At 39.5% G+C, this 15,082-nt stretch overlaps 1 protein-coding gene across 2 annotated transcripts in view; it reads right to left on the bottom strand.

Moving 5' to 3' along the window:
- Positions 1-15,082, bottom strand: part of ngef (neuronal guanine nucleotide exchange factor) — a 98,600-nt gene that overhangs the window by 67,405 nt on the left and 16,113 nt on the right. For both annotated transcript variants that reach the window (XM_062067837.1, XM_062067838.1), the window contains exons 2-4: positions 8,252-8,357; positions 1,594-1,890; positions 1,171-1,235 (exon numbers count right to left, since the gene is read on the bottom strand). In XM_062067837.1, the coding sequence (XP_061923821.1) occupies positions 1,171-1,235; positions 1,594-1,890; positions 8,252-8,357 (468 nt within the window). The remainder of the gene's footprint in view (positions 1-1,170; positions 1,236-1,593; positions 1,891-8,251; positions 8,358-15,082) is intronic.

The raw sequence follows: 15,082 nt of genomic DNA, 5'->3' as shown, positions 1-15,082 counted from the left end.
TTCCTGGGGTTCACTGCCTTGAGCACCCGCCTGACCTCGTGCTCCTCAAGAGTGAGTGTGGGAGTGCTGGGGGCTGGGGAGGTTGGGAGGGCTGGGGGTGGTGTGGCTGTGACTGTTTGTGAGTCTCAAAGCGAGCAAAGAAGCAGTTCAGCTCCCCTGCCAGCGATACATCCCAGTCCCTGGTTCCTGCGTCACAGCCTTTGTAATTGGTGATGTGCTGTATGCCCTGCCACATCTGCCGTGGGTTGTTGCTTGAGAGGTGGTCTTCGATTCTCTCTTCGTAGTCCATCTTGGCTTCCTTGAGTCCCCTCTTCAGGTCAGCACGCGCAGCATTGTATAGAGCACTGTCACCTGACCTGAAGGCGGTGTTGCGGGCCTTGAGGAGCATGCGGACCTGGCTTGTCATCCAGGGTTTCTGGTTTGGGTAAACCCGGATGCTTTTTTCCACAGTGACATTTCCGATACAGTACTTTATGTAGGGTAGTACAGACTCTGTGTGTGTGGGCAGGTCTTGGTCTTCGAAAACGTCCCATGCAGTGTGTTCAAAGCAGTCCTGTAGTTGGGGGAGTGCATCCTCAAGCCAAGTTGTAACAGTCTTTATTACAGCTTTTGTCCTTGATCTGAGGGGGGTGTAGGCAGGGATGAGCATCAAGGAGAGGTGGTCTGACTGGCCTAGGTGGGGGAGGGGGATGGCTCTATATGCCTCTTTGATATTAGAGTAAACATGGTCCAGTGTGTTTCCCCCTCTAGTTGGGCATTTAACATACTGGTAAAATTTTGGTAGTACTGTTTACAGTGACTGAACAACAAGCATGTGTTGCATAATATGTCTCAGTCATATACTGCAGATTGGTTTGGTAGGTGTAGAACTGGATTGTGAGTTACACAAGAATGAAAAAAAAACACAGCACACAATGGAGATAGATACTATATAAAAACAGCAATATGGCACTGTTTTATTTTATATCATTTTGAGATAATGTATGCAATATTAACCATGTAAATATTGATTCTTTATCCCAAATCTAAGTGTTTTAAATGTTTTACACATGCACAAATCTACTCTTATACTTTTAAGATAAAACAAAATTAAATACAGTTCGTAGCTGCACTGGAGCTGATAACAGCAGGGGAAAACCATGCTTTACAATTTGTTGAGTGTTTGCTCACCGATGTTTTTGATAATATTAAGGCCGTGGCTGATTGTCTTGGAGTTTCCGCCATTGCTCAGCAACCTAAAAAGAGAGAAGGAGGGATTTATATTTGTTTGGACAAACAGGCAAGCAGGAGCAAAATGTATTGATTGGAATTTGATTTGAAATGAGCAACAATATTGCTATTATGTCATGAGACATTTTGTGTTATGAACAAAAGTAAACATGAAAATACTTTTCATTAACATTTACTTTATGGCAGCATAATAAAACATAGCTGAGGAGTTACCGTCATATCCTCATAATTGATTTAGAATTTGCAATTTTGTGCCAAATTCTAAAACTATTTTCCATGTATGCTAGTTTTCAAATCATTTACTTAGCAGTAACTGACAAGCTTTAATTATTTGTACATGTTTTCAGTTTAATTTTGTCAAACCTGTGGTTGAAGATATCCCGGTCAGTTCCCTCTGGGTTGGGTCTTCCCAAGCTCTTGGTCCCTCCAATGTCGCGTACCGTGCAGGCTACGGTGGTTTGCTCAGAGAGCTGTTTGATGTCTCCACTCTGAATGCTGTGAGTCCGGTATAAGATCGTGTTGTCTATTAAGGCGCTGTTGTAGTTGTAAGAGGCTGTAGATATGTCCACACTCTCTCCTCCCACACCTCCTCTTCCCTTATTCACAACATGCTTGTTGTACAATCTGCTGCTGTTCTCCCCATTGCTTGGCAACACAGGTCTGGAAAAAGGGACGTGGTAAAATCAGAGGTTTGCATTTCACAACAGAGAACCACTTTTAACTATCTGAGACATCCTAACCATGAAACTTAAATTCCTAAGCAAAGTACAATATTGTACAGCATTATCAGTAGGCTACTTGTTATTAGATATTTAATCATGTGTTATAGTAGCGGCTCTGCGTTGTGTTTATGATCTTCTTCATACTGCTACTGCGAACCCACATCCGTCCGATTGAGAGGAAAGTGTGCTGCCACTAGTGACTAGGCTAACAGCCCCGAGCTGCTAACCCAACGGCTAGCATATTTGAAGATGTCAGGGAGTGAGGTTTACCTACGTACATCTGGTGCAGTCACGCTGGCTGGCCCCCATTACATTAACTTCAAGAAGTCTGGTTGGATAAGCAACTTTATTGTAATAACATGTTGGAGGGGAACTGCACCTTTTTGAAATGTTGCCAATCATTCACAATCCTTATGTAAGACAAGAGCATATACTGTATGTTTTTCTTTTTTTTTTAACGCATTCTAAGTACTAAATACATGCTAACAAAAGTCTGCTTAAAATGGAGCCTATTGGAGTCGCTCTAGTCTGCCTGTAAAGCCCCTAAAAAACATCCAAATACCTCCATTAAAGTTTTATATACATTCTGAAAGTATATATGTAATGTAGTAACAGGCACATTTATAATACCATTTAACATTTACGTATTTTACTCATTTTAAGCATACGTGGCGCATTCATTTCAAAAACGCATCACAACCTCTGCTTTTTTCTCTGTCAACAACATCACTGATTACTACTCACTTCATATTTCATGAGAGCCAACAGACATTATAAAACATCACTTACTGTACAATGTCTGCTGTCATTAGGATGACTACTTATATAATTTTGTTATAGTCTTGTTTAGATAAAGAATTAGAACAAAGGGGGTGGAACAAAGTGTCTTTTTGTCTCGTTCTCATACTCATATCTAAATTGTACACCAAAATTGACCAACTTGTCTGAATAAGTCCTCATTCTTTTACCATCAAGGGGAGAGGCATCAAGGTGAAATGATTTATGATCTAGAATACACTTCCACGAGCAAGGAAGCAAGGAAGCAGCTCACCAGTCGATCATGTCAAAATACAATAATATAGACTTTTATTTATACCACAATGGGGAAATTAAAAAAATACGCACATAAGCTTGTGATCACGGCGCCGCTATAAATAGTTTGTCTGCTTTAGCGCTTATAATAACAATATCACTAATACTTGGTCAATATTCAAGTCACAAAATGTAAATGGAGGATTGTTGGCGGTTTTTGGATGGTTATTTATTGGGCGGACCTTCCATTGGCTCCGCTGTAAGCATACTTTTATCTACGAGTTCGAATGCGTTTAAATAAAATACATCCGTCGTCATGTCTTTGATAATGATTGTGAATGCAAAATTCTCCAAACATTGCAGTTCCCCTTTTAAGATTGCACCGATACCATAATCTGCCACAGTCCACCACTCTAAATGTTACACTTAAGTTTCAATATTGCCATAACTCATTGATCCCGGGTTACTGTATACATGAGAAAGATGAGGGACAGCAAATCACATGTTACAAGTTGACAAATTGTAAGCATTTTATTGCATAAAATCATCATGCAGTACTACCACCAACCCACAGGGGACAACAGCAAAGCATAAGTGTCACAATAAAGCAGCAGTGAAGTCGGTTGAAGAAGACTACTCATCTAATGATTTTTGCGAAATATTTAGGATTTTAAATTTTTAATAGCTTAAAGCCTATACAATATATCTTCTAAAAACATGTGGCTTGCAGATAGTTGTTTCTACAAAGTCTTATTTTAGGGAAAACATATCTTACTGATTTTTGAGATACATTCAAAATGTTTAATGTTCAATACCTTTAGGACTGTACAATATATGTTCTCAAAAACACACAACTTATAGATGGTGTCTAGTTGTTTGTAGTACAAGTTTTGTCTTGGGGAAAATCAATAAACATGAGACTTGTAGTGTTGTGTTTAATTGTTCTCCTACCTGCCCTTTTATTTTGTGCCTGCATTTTCTCTGTTGTGCCTTTTTTTCCAGTTCATTGTTCCTCGCCGAGAAAGAATGATTAGCTGCAGGTGGGGGCACACCAATTAATTACTTTAATCAATTAAAGCAGGAGCGGAGGAGCTGTATGGAGGAGCTGTACACACTAAAATTGTCACGGTGGGCACTGCCACCTCTTCTCTGCGCTATGGCTCTAGAGCCTTCCCAGCATTCACCTTCCAAGTGTCTTGACACAGTGTTAACCTGCTGGGCTTTCACCTCTTTTGCGCTGTGTGCGTCTCCATTACTGCCCACGCCTGGCCGTAACTCTTATGAGGGCTGGGCCACATCATTGCTTTTCAATCAATCAATCAATCAATCAATCAATCAATCAATCAATCAATCAATCAATCAATCAATCAATCAATCAATCAATCAATCAATCAATGTTTATTTATATAGCCCTAAATCAACAAGTGTCTCAAAGGGCTGCACAAGCCACAACGTCATCCTCGGTTCAGATCCCACATCAGGGCAAGGAAAAACTCAACCCAATGGGACAATGAGAAACCTTGGAGAGGATCGCAGATGTGGGGACCCCCTAGGGCGACCGGTGCAATGGACGTCAAGTGGATCTAGCATAATATTGTGACAGTCCAGTCCATAGTGGATCTAAAAAAATTGTGAGAGACCAGTCCATAGTGGGGCAAGCAGGAGACCATCCCGAGCGGAGACAGGTCAGCAGCGCAAAGATGTCCCCTTTTAACCACCTCATCGACTCATGTGTCGCCTGTCATTCAACTCTGTGCTGTCTGCCCCTCGCCTTTCTTAATATCACGGGGCAGCTACAGAAGTTGCTGGACACGGGCGTCATCAAGCAAGTCAACGCCTCGCCCTGGATCTCTAACCTGGTGGTAGCAAGAAAGTAATATGGCGGCTAGTGCCCCTGCATCGACATCCGGCAGGCAAACAGAGCAGTCATCCCCGATAAATACCCTTTGTCCGCATCAGAGGAGCTGTCTGTTAAGTTATACAGCTTAGTGAGCTTCTCCAAGTTGGATGTCCGCCAAGGTCACTTGCAGGTTGCCCTACACCCAGACAGCCGCAAGCTCACAGCTTTTGTGGCCAATGTGGGCGTGTTCCTATACACACACTTTGGCCTCAGCTCGGCGCCCAGTTGGTGTACTTGGATGACATCGTAGTGCATGGTGCGTCGCCTGCCGCACATGGTGACCGTCTATCCAAGATACTCCAGGTTCTCGCACATCACAACCTTACCTTGGACAGTTGAAAGTGTGCCTTTGCTGCATCCGCCATCGAGTTTGTGGGGTTCTGCCTGACTGCTGCCGGTCTGAGCCCCCTTCACTCAAATGTTTATGCTGTCCTGGTCCTCCTCCCCCACACAACTCTCATCATTCCTGTCCTGCATTCTACTTGCGCTTTCTTCCCCACTATTCCGATACCACTGCACCACTCTGTACTCTCCTCAAACAGGATGCACCTTGGAACTGGTCCCATGCTCAGCTGCTGTCCGCCAGCTAAAGTCATAGCTCAGCACTTACCCTGTGCTTGCCCACTTTGATCTACAGTGTCCAACATTTGTGACTGCAGTCGGTGCTGTTCTGTCTCAACTGCAGCAGAGAACCGAGTGCCCAGTGGCGTTTGAGTCTAGGGCAGTCATTCTGACAAAGAAAAATTATTTGCCAGGGTAGAGGGAGGCACTGGCATGTATCTGGGTCTGTGTGAAGTGGCACATGAACCTCTATGGGCGACACTTCACGCTGCGAACGAAGCATCAAGCCCTCTTAGCCCTCCTGACGACGACCGGCTCAGGTCACAGGCCGTTGCACCTCTACAGGTGGTCTGGAAGACTCCAAATGTATAACTTTACCACCACCACCTCCCAGCACTGTTTCAAATGCAACTCTGGACCCCTCGGAGCGGGAGCTGATCCTCAAGCTGCAAGCACCTCTTTAAGCAGCTGTTTCCCTGCAGGAGCTCCAAGCAGCGTCAGCACAGGATCCTGTGTTCAACGAGCTATGTGTGTTCATTCAAGAGGGCTGGGCAGCCAAAGTTCCATTGCGTCAAGGGCGACCTTTCCAGCTGGAACGATGTCTGTGTGGCGCAGGGGCTGTGCACTGTGGTGCCTTACACCTTGAGGGCACAGTCCTGGCTATGCTGCACGAGGGCCATCTGGGCATCGTCAGTCAAGCAACGCTGCAGTTGTATGGGCTGGTGGCCAGGCATCGACAAGAGACCTGTGGAGCGTGCCTCACCAGTGGCAAGACTGGCCCACCCCACTCTCTACTTTTGCAGCCTCTAGCCTGGCTGTCAACATCGTAGTTTCTGCGGGAAGCTTCACAGCCTCCTTCAGCACCAACGCTTCCTCCTTGTTGTCTGTTACCGCCACTCTAAGTGCCGTGAGGTGCAGCATGCCGGCTTAGTCACCACCAACGAGGTCACAAACTTACTCTCTTCTTTGTTCTCCCTTTGGGGCGTGCCTGATGTCATTACGAGGACGGCGTGGCGCAGTTGATAGAGTGGCCGTGCCAGCAACCTGAGGGTTCCTGGTTCGATTCCCACCTTCATGTCCGTTGTGTCCTTAAGCAAAACACTTCACCCTTGCTCATGATGGGTTGTCGTTAGGGCCTTGCATGGTGTGTGTGAATGTGTGTGTGAATGTGGAAAAAGTGTACCTTGAAGGTAGAAAAGCACTTTACAAGTATAACCCATTTACCATTTACCATTACTACTGACAATGGGCCCAAATTCATCTCGGACAGCTTTGCTACTTTTTTAGAGGAGCTAAAAGTCTAGCACATTAGGACTATCTTATATCACCCTCAGGCCAGGTGTGGAGAGGTTTAACCATTCCCTCAAAAATGGCATCAGAGCGCACCAGGCGGACGACCTCCCATTATCCTCGCCACTGCAGGGCACACTGTTGCACTACAGGGCAACAAAACATTGCCACAACAGGCTGTTCTCCAGCCTTCCTGACAGTCGGCCGTATGCTAACTGTTCCCCTGTTATGATGCTAATATTAGCATGCTAACATTTTATGTTAGCTTTTAGCTAACATAAAACATTTTAGCTAACATTAAACCTAATTATTATGGATTCCGTTACTTGGTGCCATCTCAAATGTATTTTAGCTGTTTCACTGTTATCATGCTAATGTTAGCGTGTTACATTTCATGCCAGCATTTGAGCTAATTTCGTACTTTTTAACATAATAACCATGGATTCCGTTGCTTGGTGCCATCCTGAAAGTATGCTAGCTGTTTCACTGTTACCATATTAATGTTAGCATGTTAATGATAGCAAGCTAAACGTTTTTCAAGCATTTTAGCAAATATTGTACATCGTAAACCTAATAATCATGGATTTAGTTACTTGGCGCCATGTTACAAGTATGCTTGCTGTTCCCCTGTTAGCATGCTTAATTTTTATGCAAGCATTTTAGCTAATGTGGTACACTTACAGCCAAAATTAATGTATTATTATTTTGTAACCGCTTGTAGTATGCTATTTCTCGTAACTATACCAACATTTAGTATTTCAAGATTCATACTACATTTCAGTACAGCTTCTGCTCTTCACCTCTTAAACCATTTTAACCTTTAAGCTATTTCTATTTTCAAACTTCTAAATTTGACTAGTATTTCAGTCTGGCGTCAGCTTTTTAACATTCAAATTATTTCAACATTCAAAACATTTCAGCAATTAAACAATTTCAATACTGCAATACATTCCATGGGAAATTCTCTGAAATATTCTCAAAATTTAACTGAGATTTTTTTTAAATATTTTTGCAACCCTAATACTAATGGAAAGGAATGTGTGGACTGTCCTAATATATTTGTCAAATGATCATATACACATGCCTCTTGTCAAGAGAAATAGCTCAAAGACAACAACGTTTGGGACATGTTGCTAAATGAAGTTTCTTACAACAGAAAGTTAAAACAATCAAATTAGCATAATATCAATCAATAAACAAGTCCCTGATGTTTTTTGCTCAATACAAAACAGTGCAGGTAGGTACATACTATAGTAATTACAAAAAGTACAGTAAATAATATATTTTGTGAATTGTATATACAGTATATTTGTATTGTTACTGTTTTAATATCACACACACATACCTACTACACTAAAAAATTAAATTTAAGTTACAATTTGAAGCACTACAGTGCTCACCATTGTGTAAAAATGGAACATTTCAGCTATTGTGTCTGTTGTAATGACTCTCGGTGTTGTTGTCGTCAGCCATGTTTAAACATACAATTTGTCCCTGGGTTAGCAAGTCAACTCACCCTCTAGCTCCATGCAAATCAGGTGATTTATGCGGCGATGGAGTCTTACAAAAGGAGTTTAGTGATGTGGTTAATGAGCTGTTGTCCACACCAGACCTGGGAGAGCCTATTGAGAGGGTAGAAGTGACAATACAGAAATTAGAATTGGTAATGACTTCTGAAATTTGGTATATAATGATACTGTATAACAATACATTTTCTTTTGTTTTTGTTAGTTTTTTTTTACAAACAGTGGCAATAAATTGTTTACATTTCTTTTAAGAAATATAACATTAACTGGATCAAAAAACTTTTAAGATAAAATCATGATTTTGTTTTTTAAATCACAGGAGATGTTTCAAATGTACCTTGTTATTTTGTAAAAAAAAAAAAAAGTGTGCAATTCTTTATGCAACATACAGTATGCTATAAACTCGAAGAACAGAATGAACATCAAGCAAAACATTACACATATTATATTAATACTGTCATTAACATATAATATGTTAACAATAACCATAAACAAATTGTTTTTATGTGCTCTGTACACAGTATGACTCTTAAAGATGATTGCTTGCCAACTAGCCAGCAAAACCATCCATGTTTAACATGGAAACATGTATACTATAACCAATCACTTTGTCGACTTTGCAAACAAATGCAAAAAGGGATTGGTAACATTTTTTCGATTTGATATTTTCTCTTGTATATTTTCTACAAACCTAGCCCAAATGTTACATTTAGACATCAAAGTGGAGAATTATGTTGCAAAGTATTGTTGCATTTAGCTTACGTGCTCACGCACGTTAGCTATTAGCTTAACCTGGTCAGCAGCACCAACTATCAAAAAAACATGATTTTTTTTTAGGTTTAAACATACAGAATTAGCAAATAAAGCTAGCAAAGAATGTTAGCATGCTAACGTTATCACAATTTTGACAGCACCAAGTATACCAAACCATGATTTTCAAGTTTAAAAATTCAAAATTAGCAAAAAAAAAAAAGGTACGATAAAATGTTGACATGCTAAAGTTCTCACAAGTATGCTGTATGCTAATGCACATTAACTGACTATCACAAACCATGATTTTTAGGTTTACACATACGCAATTAGCAAAAAAAGCTAGCAAGGAACGTTTAGCATGCTAACATTCTCACAAGTATGCTAACAGTTAACGTGCGTTAGCCTACTAGCAGGGTGAGTGGAGTGTGTGAATGTTGGAACGATTTGAATTGCTTGAGAAATTTGGGATACGGAGAGATTTGTATATTGCCCATTCATTTTCAATGGAGGGAAATCCTTGTAATTCAGGAAAATCAGGGAATTTTTGGAACCAAGAATATGCTGGCTTGAATGTCCAGAGTGAGTGTAATGTGTGGATGTTGGAATGGTTCTAATCGGATGAGAAATGTCGGATATGCAATAGATTGTTGTTGTTATTGTTATTGTTAGTGTTATTTCCCAAAAGTTGTCAATGGAGATAAAATAAATGGGTAAATGGGTTATACTTGTATAGCGCTTTTCTACCTTCAAGGTACTCAAAGCGCTTTGACACTATTTCCACATTCACCCATTCACACTGATGGCGGGAGCTGCCATGCAAGGCCCTTACCACGACCTATCAGGAGCAAGGGTGAAGTGTCTTGCTCAAGGACACAACGGACGTGACGAGGTGGGAATTAAACCAGGAACCCTCAGGTTGCTAGCACGGCTACTCTCCCAACTGCGGCACGCTGTCGAAAATTACCGTACATTCTGGGAAAACCGTGAATTTGGGGAAAGGGAAAACATGTTTTGCGTTCAATAGAAAGAGCAGTGAAAAAGAAATATGGATTTAGAAATGTTCAATGTATATTGTAATAGTTTAAATTAAAGTATAAGACTATAAGTGTATGGCTGCATAATTATCTAGTGGCACATTCTGGGATTTGAAAGCCACTCACCAGGTCAGGAGCCCAGTAGCTATCTACTGAGGTAAACAACCTGACAGTTCAAATGTCCAACGTTGGTCATTAAAGGGAGGGATTCAACCATTTAAAATTACATGTGTGTACCCAGAAGTCAATACTGCCACATTACGTTTTCAGCTAATTTTGAGGATAAAGCAAATTTTTTTTTTTTTACAAATACATATGTTACTTGTTTGTATAAGACATTTACTTGCAAACAATGGTTGAATGTTGAAAATCAGAAACTGTCCTGAAATGTAATATGAAAAATACAATTGAAAAATGTACATTATAACATTAAACTGAATAACCTGCAGCAAAATTAGCAAGCATGATAAAGTTCACATACTAATGTAATCTTCATGGTTCCATCAATACTGTCGGGCGAGGCGGGATTGAACCCTGGAGCTTCTGTGGGACAATCAAGCATTCTAACCACTGAACTAGATAGTTAGACGCTCATGATAGTTTCAGCTGGGTTTAAAAATTACCTGTGTGCTCCCACAAATGCATTGCTGTAACAGAACAAAATTTTTGGCTAATTTCGGGTATAAATCAATGTTTTTTCTTCACAAAAAATATATCACATGATATTATGAAAAAAAATATACAAAGAAGCTTATTTAAAGGAAAAATAAATAAATTCATGACTGAGATTAAAATGTGGTAAAATATACTATGAATATAGAAATTAACGGTGGGACATGGTTAGTTTGTGTGCCTCACAATAAGAGGGTCCTGGGTTCAATCTGTGTGGAGTTTGCATGTTCTCATGTCTGGTCTGGATGCTGTGTCTCGGTTGTTTGGGCGGTGGTGTGTTTGTGCGGGTTTGGGTTGGGGTGGTGGGGTCTTTTGGTGGGGGGGGGGGGGGTGTCTCTTGTTTGCGTGTTGGTGTCGTAGAATTTCTGACCTTTTGACCTATATTACTTGTCTATTAAGAATGTCCGCTCATTTTCAATTCTCTTCTATTTTGTGCCATTGAATGGACCAGTTGTGGGACAAAGGTGAATATGGAGTTATGCCAACCTGTCTACAGAATGTTTAGATTTTCCAAATATGACTAAGAGATACAAGGTTGTTTTGGAACAGACAAACCAAAACAAAACAATCATGACGCACTAGATAAAAACAGTGACGCACGAGACAAAAAACAGTGACGCACAAGAGACATATAAAAAATGGCAGAAGACCGGAACTCGACAGTGATTTTGGCTTGTGTGTGTCTTGTTTGCTCTGGAGTACATGTGGTCTGTCTGCACGGCCAACTCAATTCAACCTGCACTTCTGATAATAGGTAAATAAATTTGTTGTACTAAACAACTTTTGTTGCCTGTTTAAGCTTCGGACAATCCACTACACAAATTGGCGTCACGAACAGGATGGCTCAGAAGCTACAGGTCGACAGCCGCTCCCGCTCTCTCTGTCAGGCAGACAGTGTGTTGCACGCGCGCATCACAAGGTAAGCAGTTTGCTTTAAAGTGTAAACATTTTCTGCCTGGAGAGAGCCGGATCGATAAGACTAATTGCTGAATCTATTTTTGATAAAAGATAGGTTTAGTCAGGTTCTCCAAAAACAACCTGGAATGGGGTAAATTATGGTTGGATTGAGTTGTTTTATATGTGATCATTTGTCTGTGTGTTTGTTGAACGCTTGTGATTTCTTGTTTTTAACATAAGGGGATTGTTGATTGAATTTTGGTGGTTTGGAGTGTTTTTGAAGCATAGACGATGTGAGACGAAAAATTTCTTTTAACCTCTTCATCCTCTGTCGTTGTTGGCAGAGGATGCTTCTTGCTGCAAGTGCATCAGATTAATCAGAGTTGGATACAGCTAAATTATAGGCAAGATTTGCTAACTGGTGTGACATTTGACCCATACAAATTGATGACGTCTATGAAGGTGCGACATATCTGTTTATGTGGAAACTGCAGCGGTGGGAAAAGCCTCTTATAGGTGACCGCTCATTGACTCCGGTAAAGGAGATCAACTGAGCGGATAGCTGTCACGACGAATTTGGAAATTTGCTGCAAATAGACAGGTATTGATCGGGCTGCATATGGTAGAGCTTTGGTGAAACTTGGTGAAACTGTATGGACTGACCAGACACGAGTCTGTAGGATTGTTGGGTGATTCCCCGTGGTCCTACTGGGCGTTAGGCCAGGTTTTTCCGTGTTGGTCAGGGAGGAAACGCAGGTGCTGCTCCAATGAAACGGGTTAATCGCCGTTGTATGAGCAATGATGGAACCTGTTTTTTGTGATATGAGACGGCCGATTCCACAAAAGCATGCGTGCATTAGTTTATATTTGTTTGTCCGGACATGGGGTGGTATTGTAATTTAAAAATGTGTGTGTATAATGATGAATGCTGAAATGTGTGTGTATTGAGTGAGTCAGTTTATGTTGGTACATTTAGATATATGCATAATTTAATAACTTTTGTGTAGCACCTGGTTTCTTATCTGGTTTAATTCCCCCCCCTTCCTTTTTTTTTTTTCTTCACCCCCCCCCCCTCCCCTCCCTTCACACTTTTTCTCACAGCCCCGCTATCTGTAAAAGTTGGGAAATTGTCTAAAATGTGTGTGCTTGTGAGAAAGTAGACAACGTTTATGTACAGAAAACATATGAGTGAATGATCTATCCATTTAATTATCTTATTCCGCTCTCGGAGGTTGGATCGCGGGGGCAGCAGCCTAAGCAGGGAAGTCCAGAATACCCTCCTTAAACTTTACTATTTGTCCATCTAAGAGTGAATGATTAATGTTGTTCTTATTAATAAGGTTCTGATATGATACAGCTGTGCTTCTGGATGAGAAAAATAGTTGTCTGTTGCTATTATTTTTAACTGTGCTGGTGATTGTAACTGTGTGACACTGTGGTTTGCAAGAAGGCTCCGCTTTTTTGGGGAAAGATGTGTGTGCATGTGACTCAGTAAGAAAAAAAAAAAGAAAAAAAAAAAAAGAAAAAAGGAGGCCCTGCTGGAAGACATTTTAAGATAAGGGATGTGTGCGTGTGACGAGGCTGTGTGATTGACAGCTGCGTGAGGCGTGGGCCGAAGAGGTGTGACACTGTTAGCATAGCATTGAGCTAGGTTAGCATTGAGTTAGCATAGCATTGAGCTAGGATAGCATTGAGCTAGGTTAGCATTGAGTTAGCATAGCATTGAGCTAGGTTAGCATTAAGATAGGTTAGCATTGAGTTAGCATAGCATTGGATTAGATTAGCATTGAGCTAGTTTAAAAAAAAAAAAAAAAATATATATATATATATATATATATATATATATATATATATATATATATATATATATATATATATATATATATATATATATATATATATATATATATATATATATATATATATATATTGGACAGCTGTACTCAATCTGAAGAGAAGGCTGACAGGTTGGTTTTGATAATAGGAAAAATAAAATATACTGTATATGAATAAATAAACATTTAAATATCAATACATACATTTGGACTGGGACATTGAAGCATTGTTAAATTCATTAGTCATTAATTATGTGTGTAATATACTGTATTGAACAGCCTTGCTGCTTATCTGATCCATCCAGTTCCTGTGTGGAAGTTGAGACAAACACACATGCACGCACATCATAGATTAGAACACATTGTAGCTTTGAATTAATAATGATACAGCAAACACATTAAATAAAATTGAATTAAATTTAATAAAGGTAAAATGATTATTTAATTATATTGACATTTTAATTATTTCAAGAATAATCACGATGAAGTAAAATTTAAATTTATATTCTAAAACATCTAAAACATCTGTGAATCATAGAGTCTGAGGAAGTACAGATAAGAATCGCCGACACTCAGCGCCATAGTCAAAACAAAACGTAGAGAAGCGTTAAACAAATTCTAATCAGAAGGAAGACAGACCAAAATATGAGAACTTAAGTAAACAGACAGCAAGTAAACCAGAAATAATAATGTAAATAAATAACAAAGAAAGCAAATTTCTATGTGACATTGGTGCATGTAGAATTACATGTAAAGAATAAAACTAAATGGAAACAACTGTCTGCAAGATAAGCATGACGTCATGAATTGTGCTCGGGTTAGTAATAGATAGATAGATAGACAGATAAAACGTTATTGATTCCTTCAGGAGAGTTCCCTCAGGAAGAAGAAGTAAAAAGTAAACAGTAACTAATAAGGGTATAAATGGAAACAAAATAGAAAAATATTACAAGGAGAATAAAAATAGAACAGTAAAATAAGAGAAACTAGGCATTAACGACCATGATATAAAAAAGTATTGCACTGTTATTGTTTTGCATTCCCTGTCATCCTAGCCCCCCCCCCAAAGAGGAGTAATTGTTACGATATTTTATAAAGTTCAAAAAACTTTACTTTTCAAGGGTCTCTTAAACCATAACAAAAAACTACATGTGTTCAGCTAATCACTGAGGATGGCACATCATTTAACTCCTAGAACTGAATTACATTTGTATTTATTTATTTATTTTTTTGACCTATTTCAAAAATCAATATCCCCCGTAAATGATAGTTTTCTCCTCATAATGTAAACAAGCTAAGAATACAAACTGGAAGGCTGTTGTTCTTTACTCGGAAACATAATTGCCATTGTTTTAAAATTAAATTATCTGAACATTTAACACATTATGACTTATAAAAATTGGATTGGTATGATCATAATAACCATGCTTTGTGTATTATTGAAATGAGCCTTTTAAGTTTAAGTATTGGGTCTATATTTCTTCTATAAACATTTCCCCAAACTTCAAAACAATATTACATATGGAAAAATAAATGAATAATATAACATGTGCAGACATTTCTTATTCAGCATGTGTTTAACTTTATACCGAATAGCAATGGATTTGGATATTTTTCTTTAATATGTTCA

Source organism: Entelurus aequoreus, linkage group LG13, assembly GCF_033978785.1.
Source record: "Entelurus aequoreus isolate RoL-2023_Sb linkage group LG13, RoL_Eaeq_v1.1, whole genome shotgun sequence".
NCBI classification, from domain to species: domain Eukaryota; kingdom Metazoa; phylum Chordata; class Actinopteri; order Syngnathiformes; family Syngnathidae; genus Entelurus; species Entelurus aequoreus.
The sequence above is the reverse complement of the archived record's forward strand: the minus strand, read 5'-3'. Positions and strand labels throughout refer to the sequence as shown.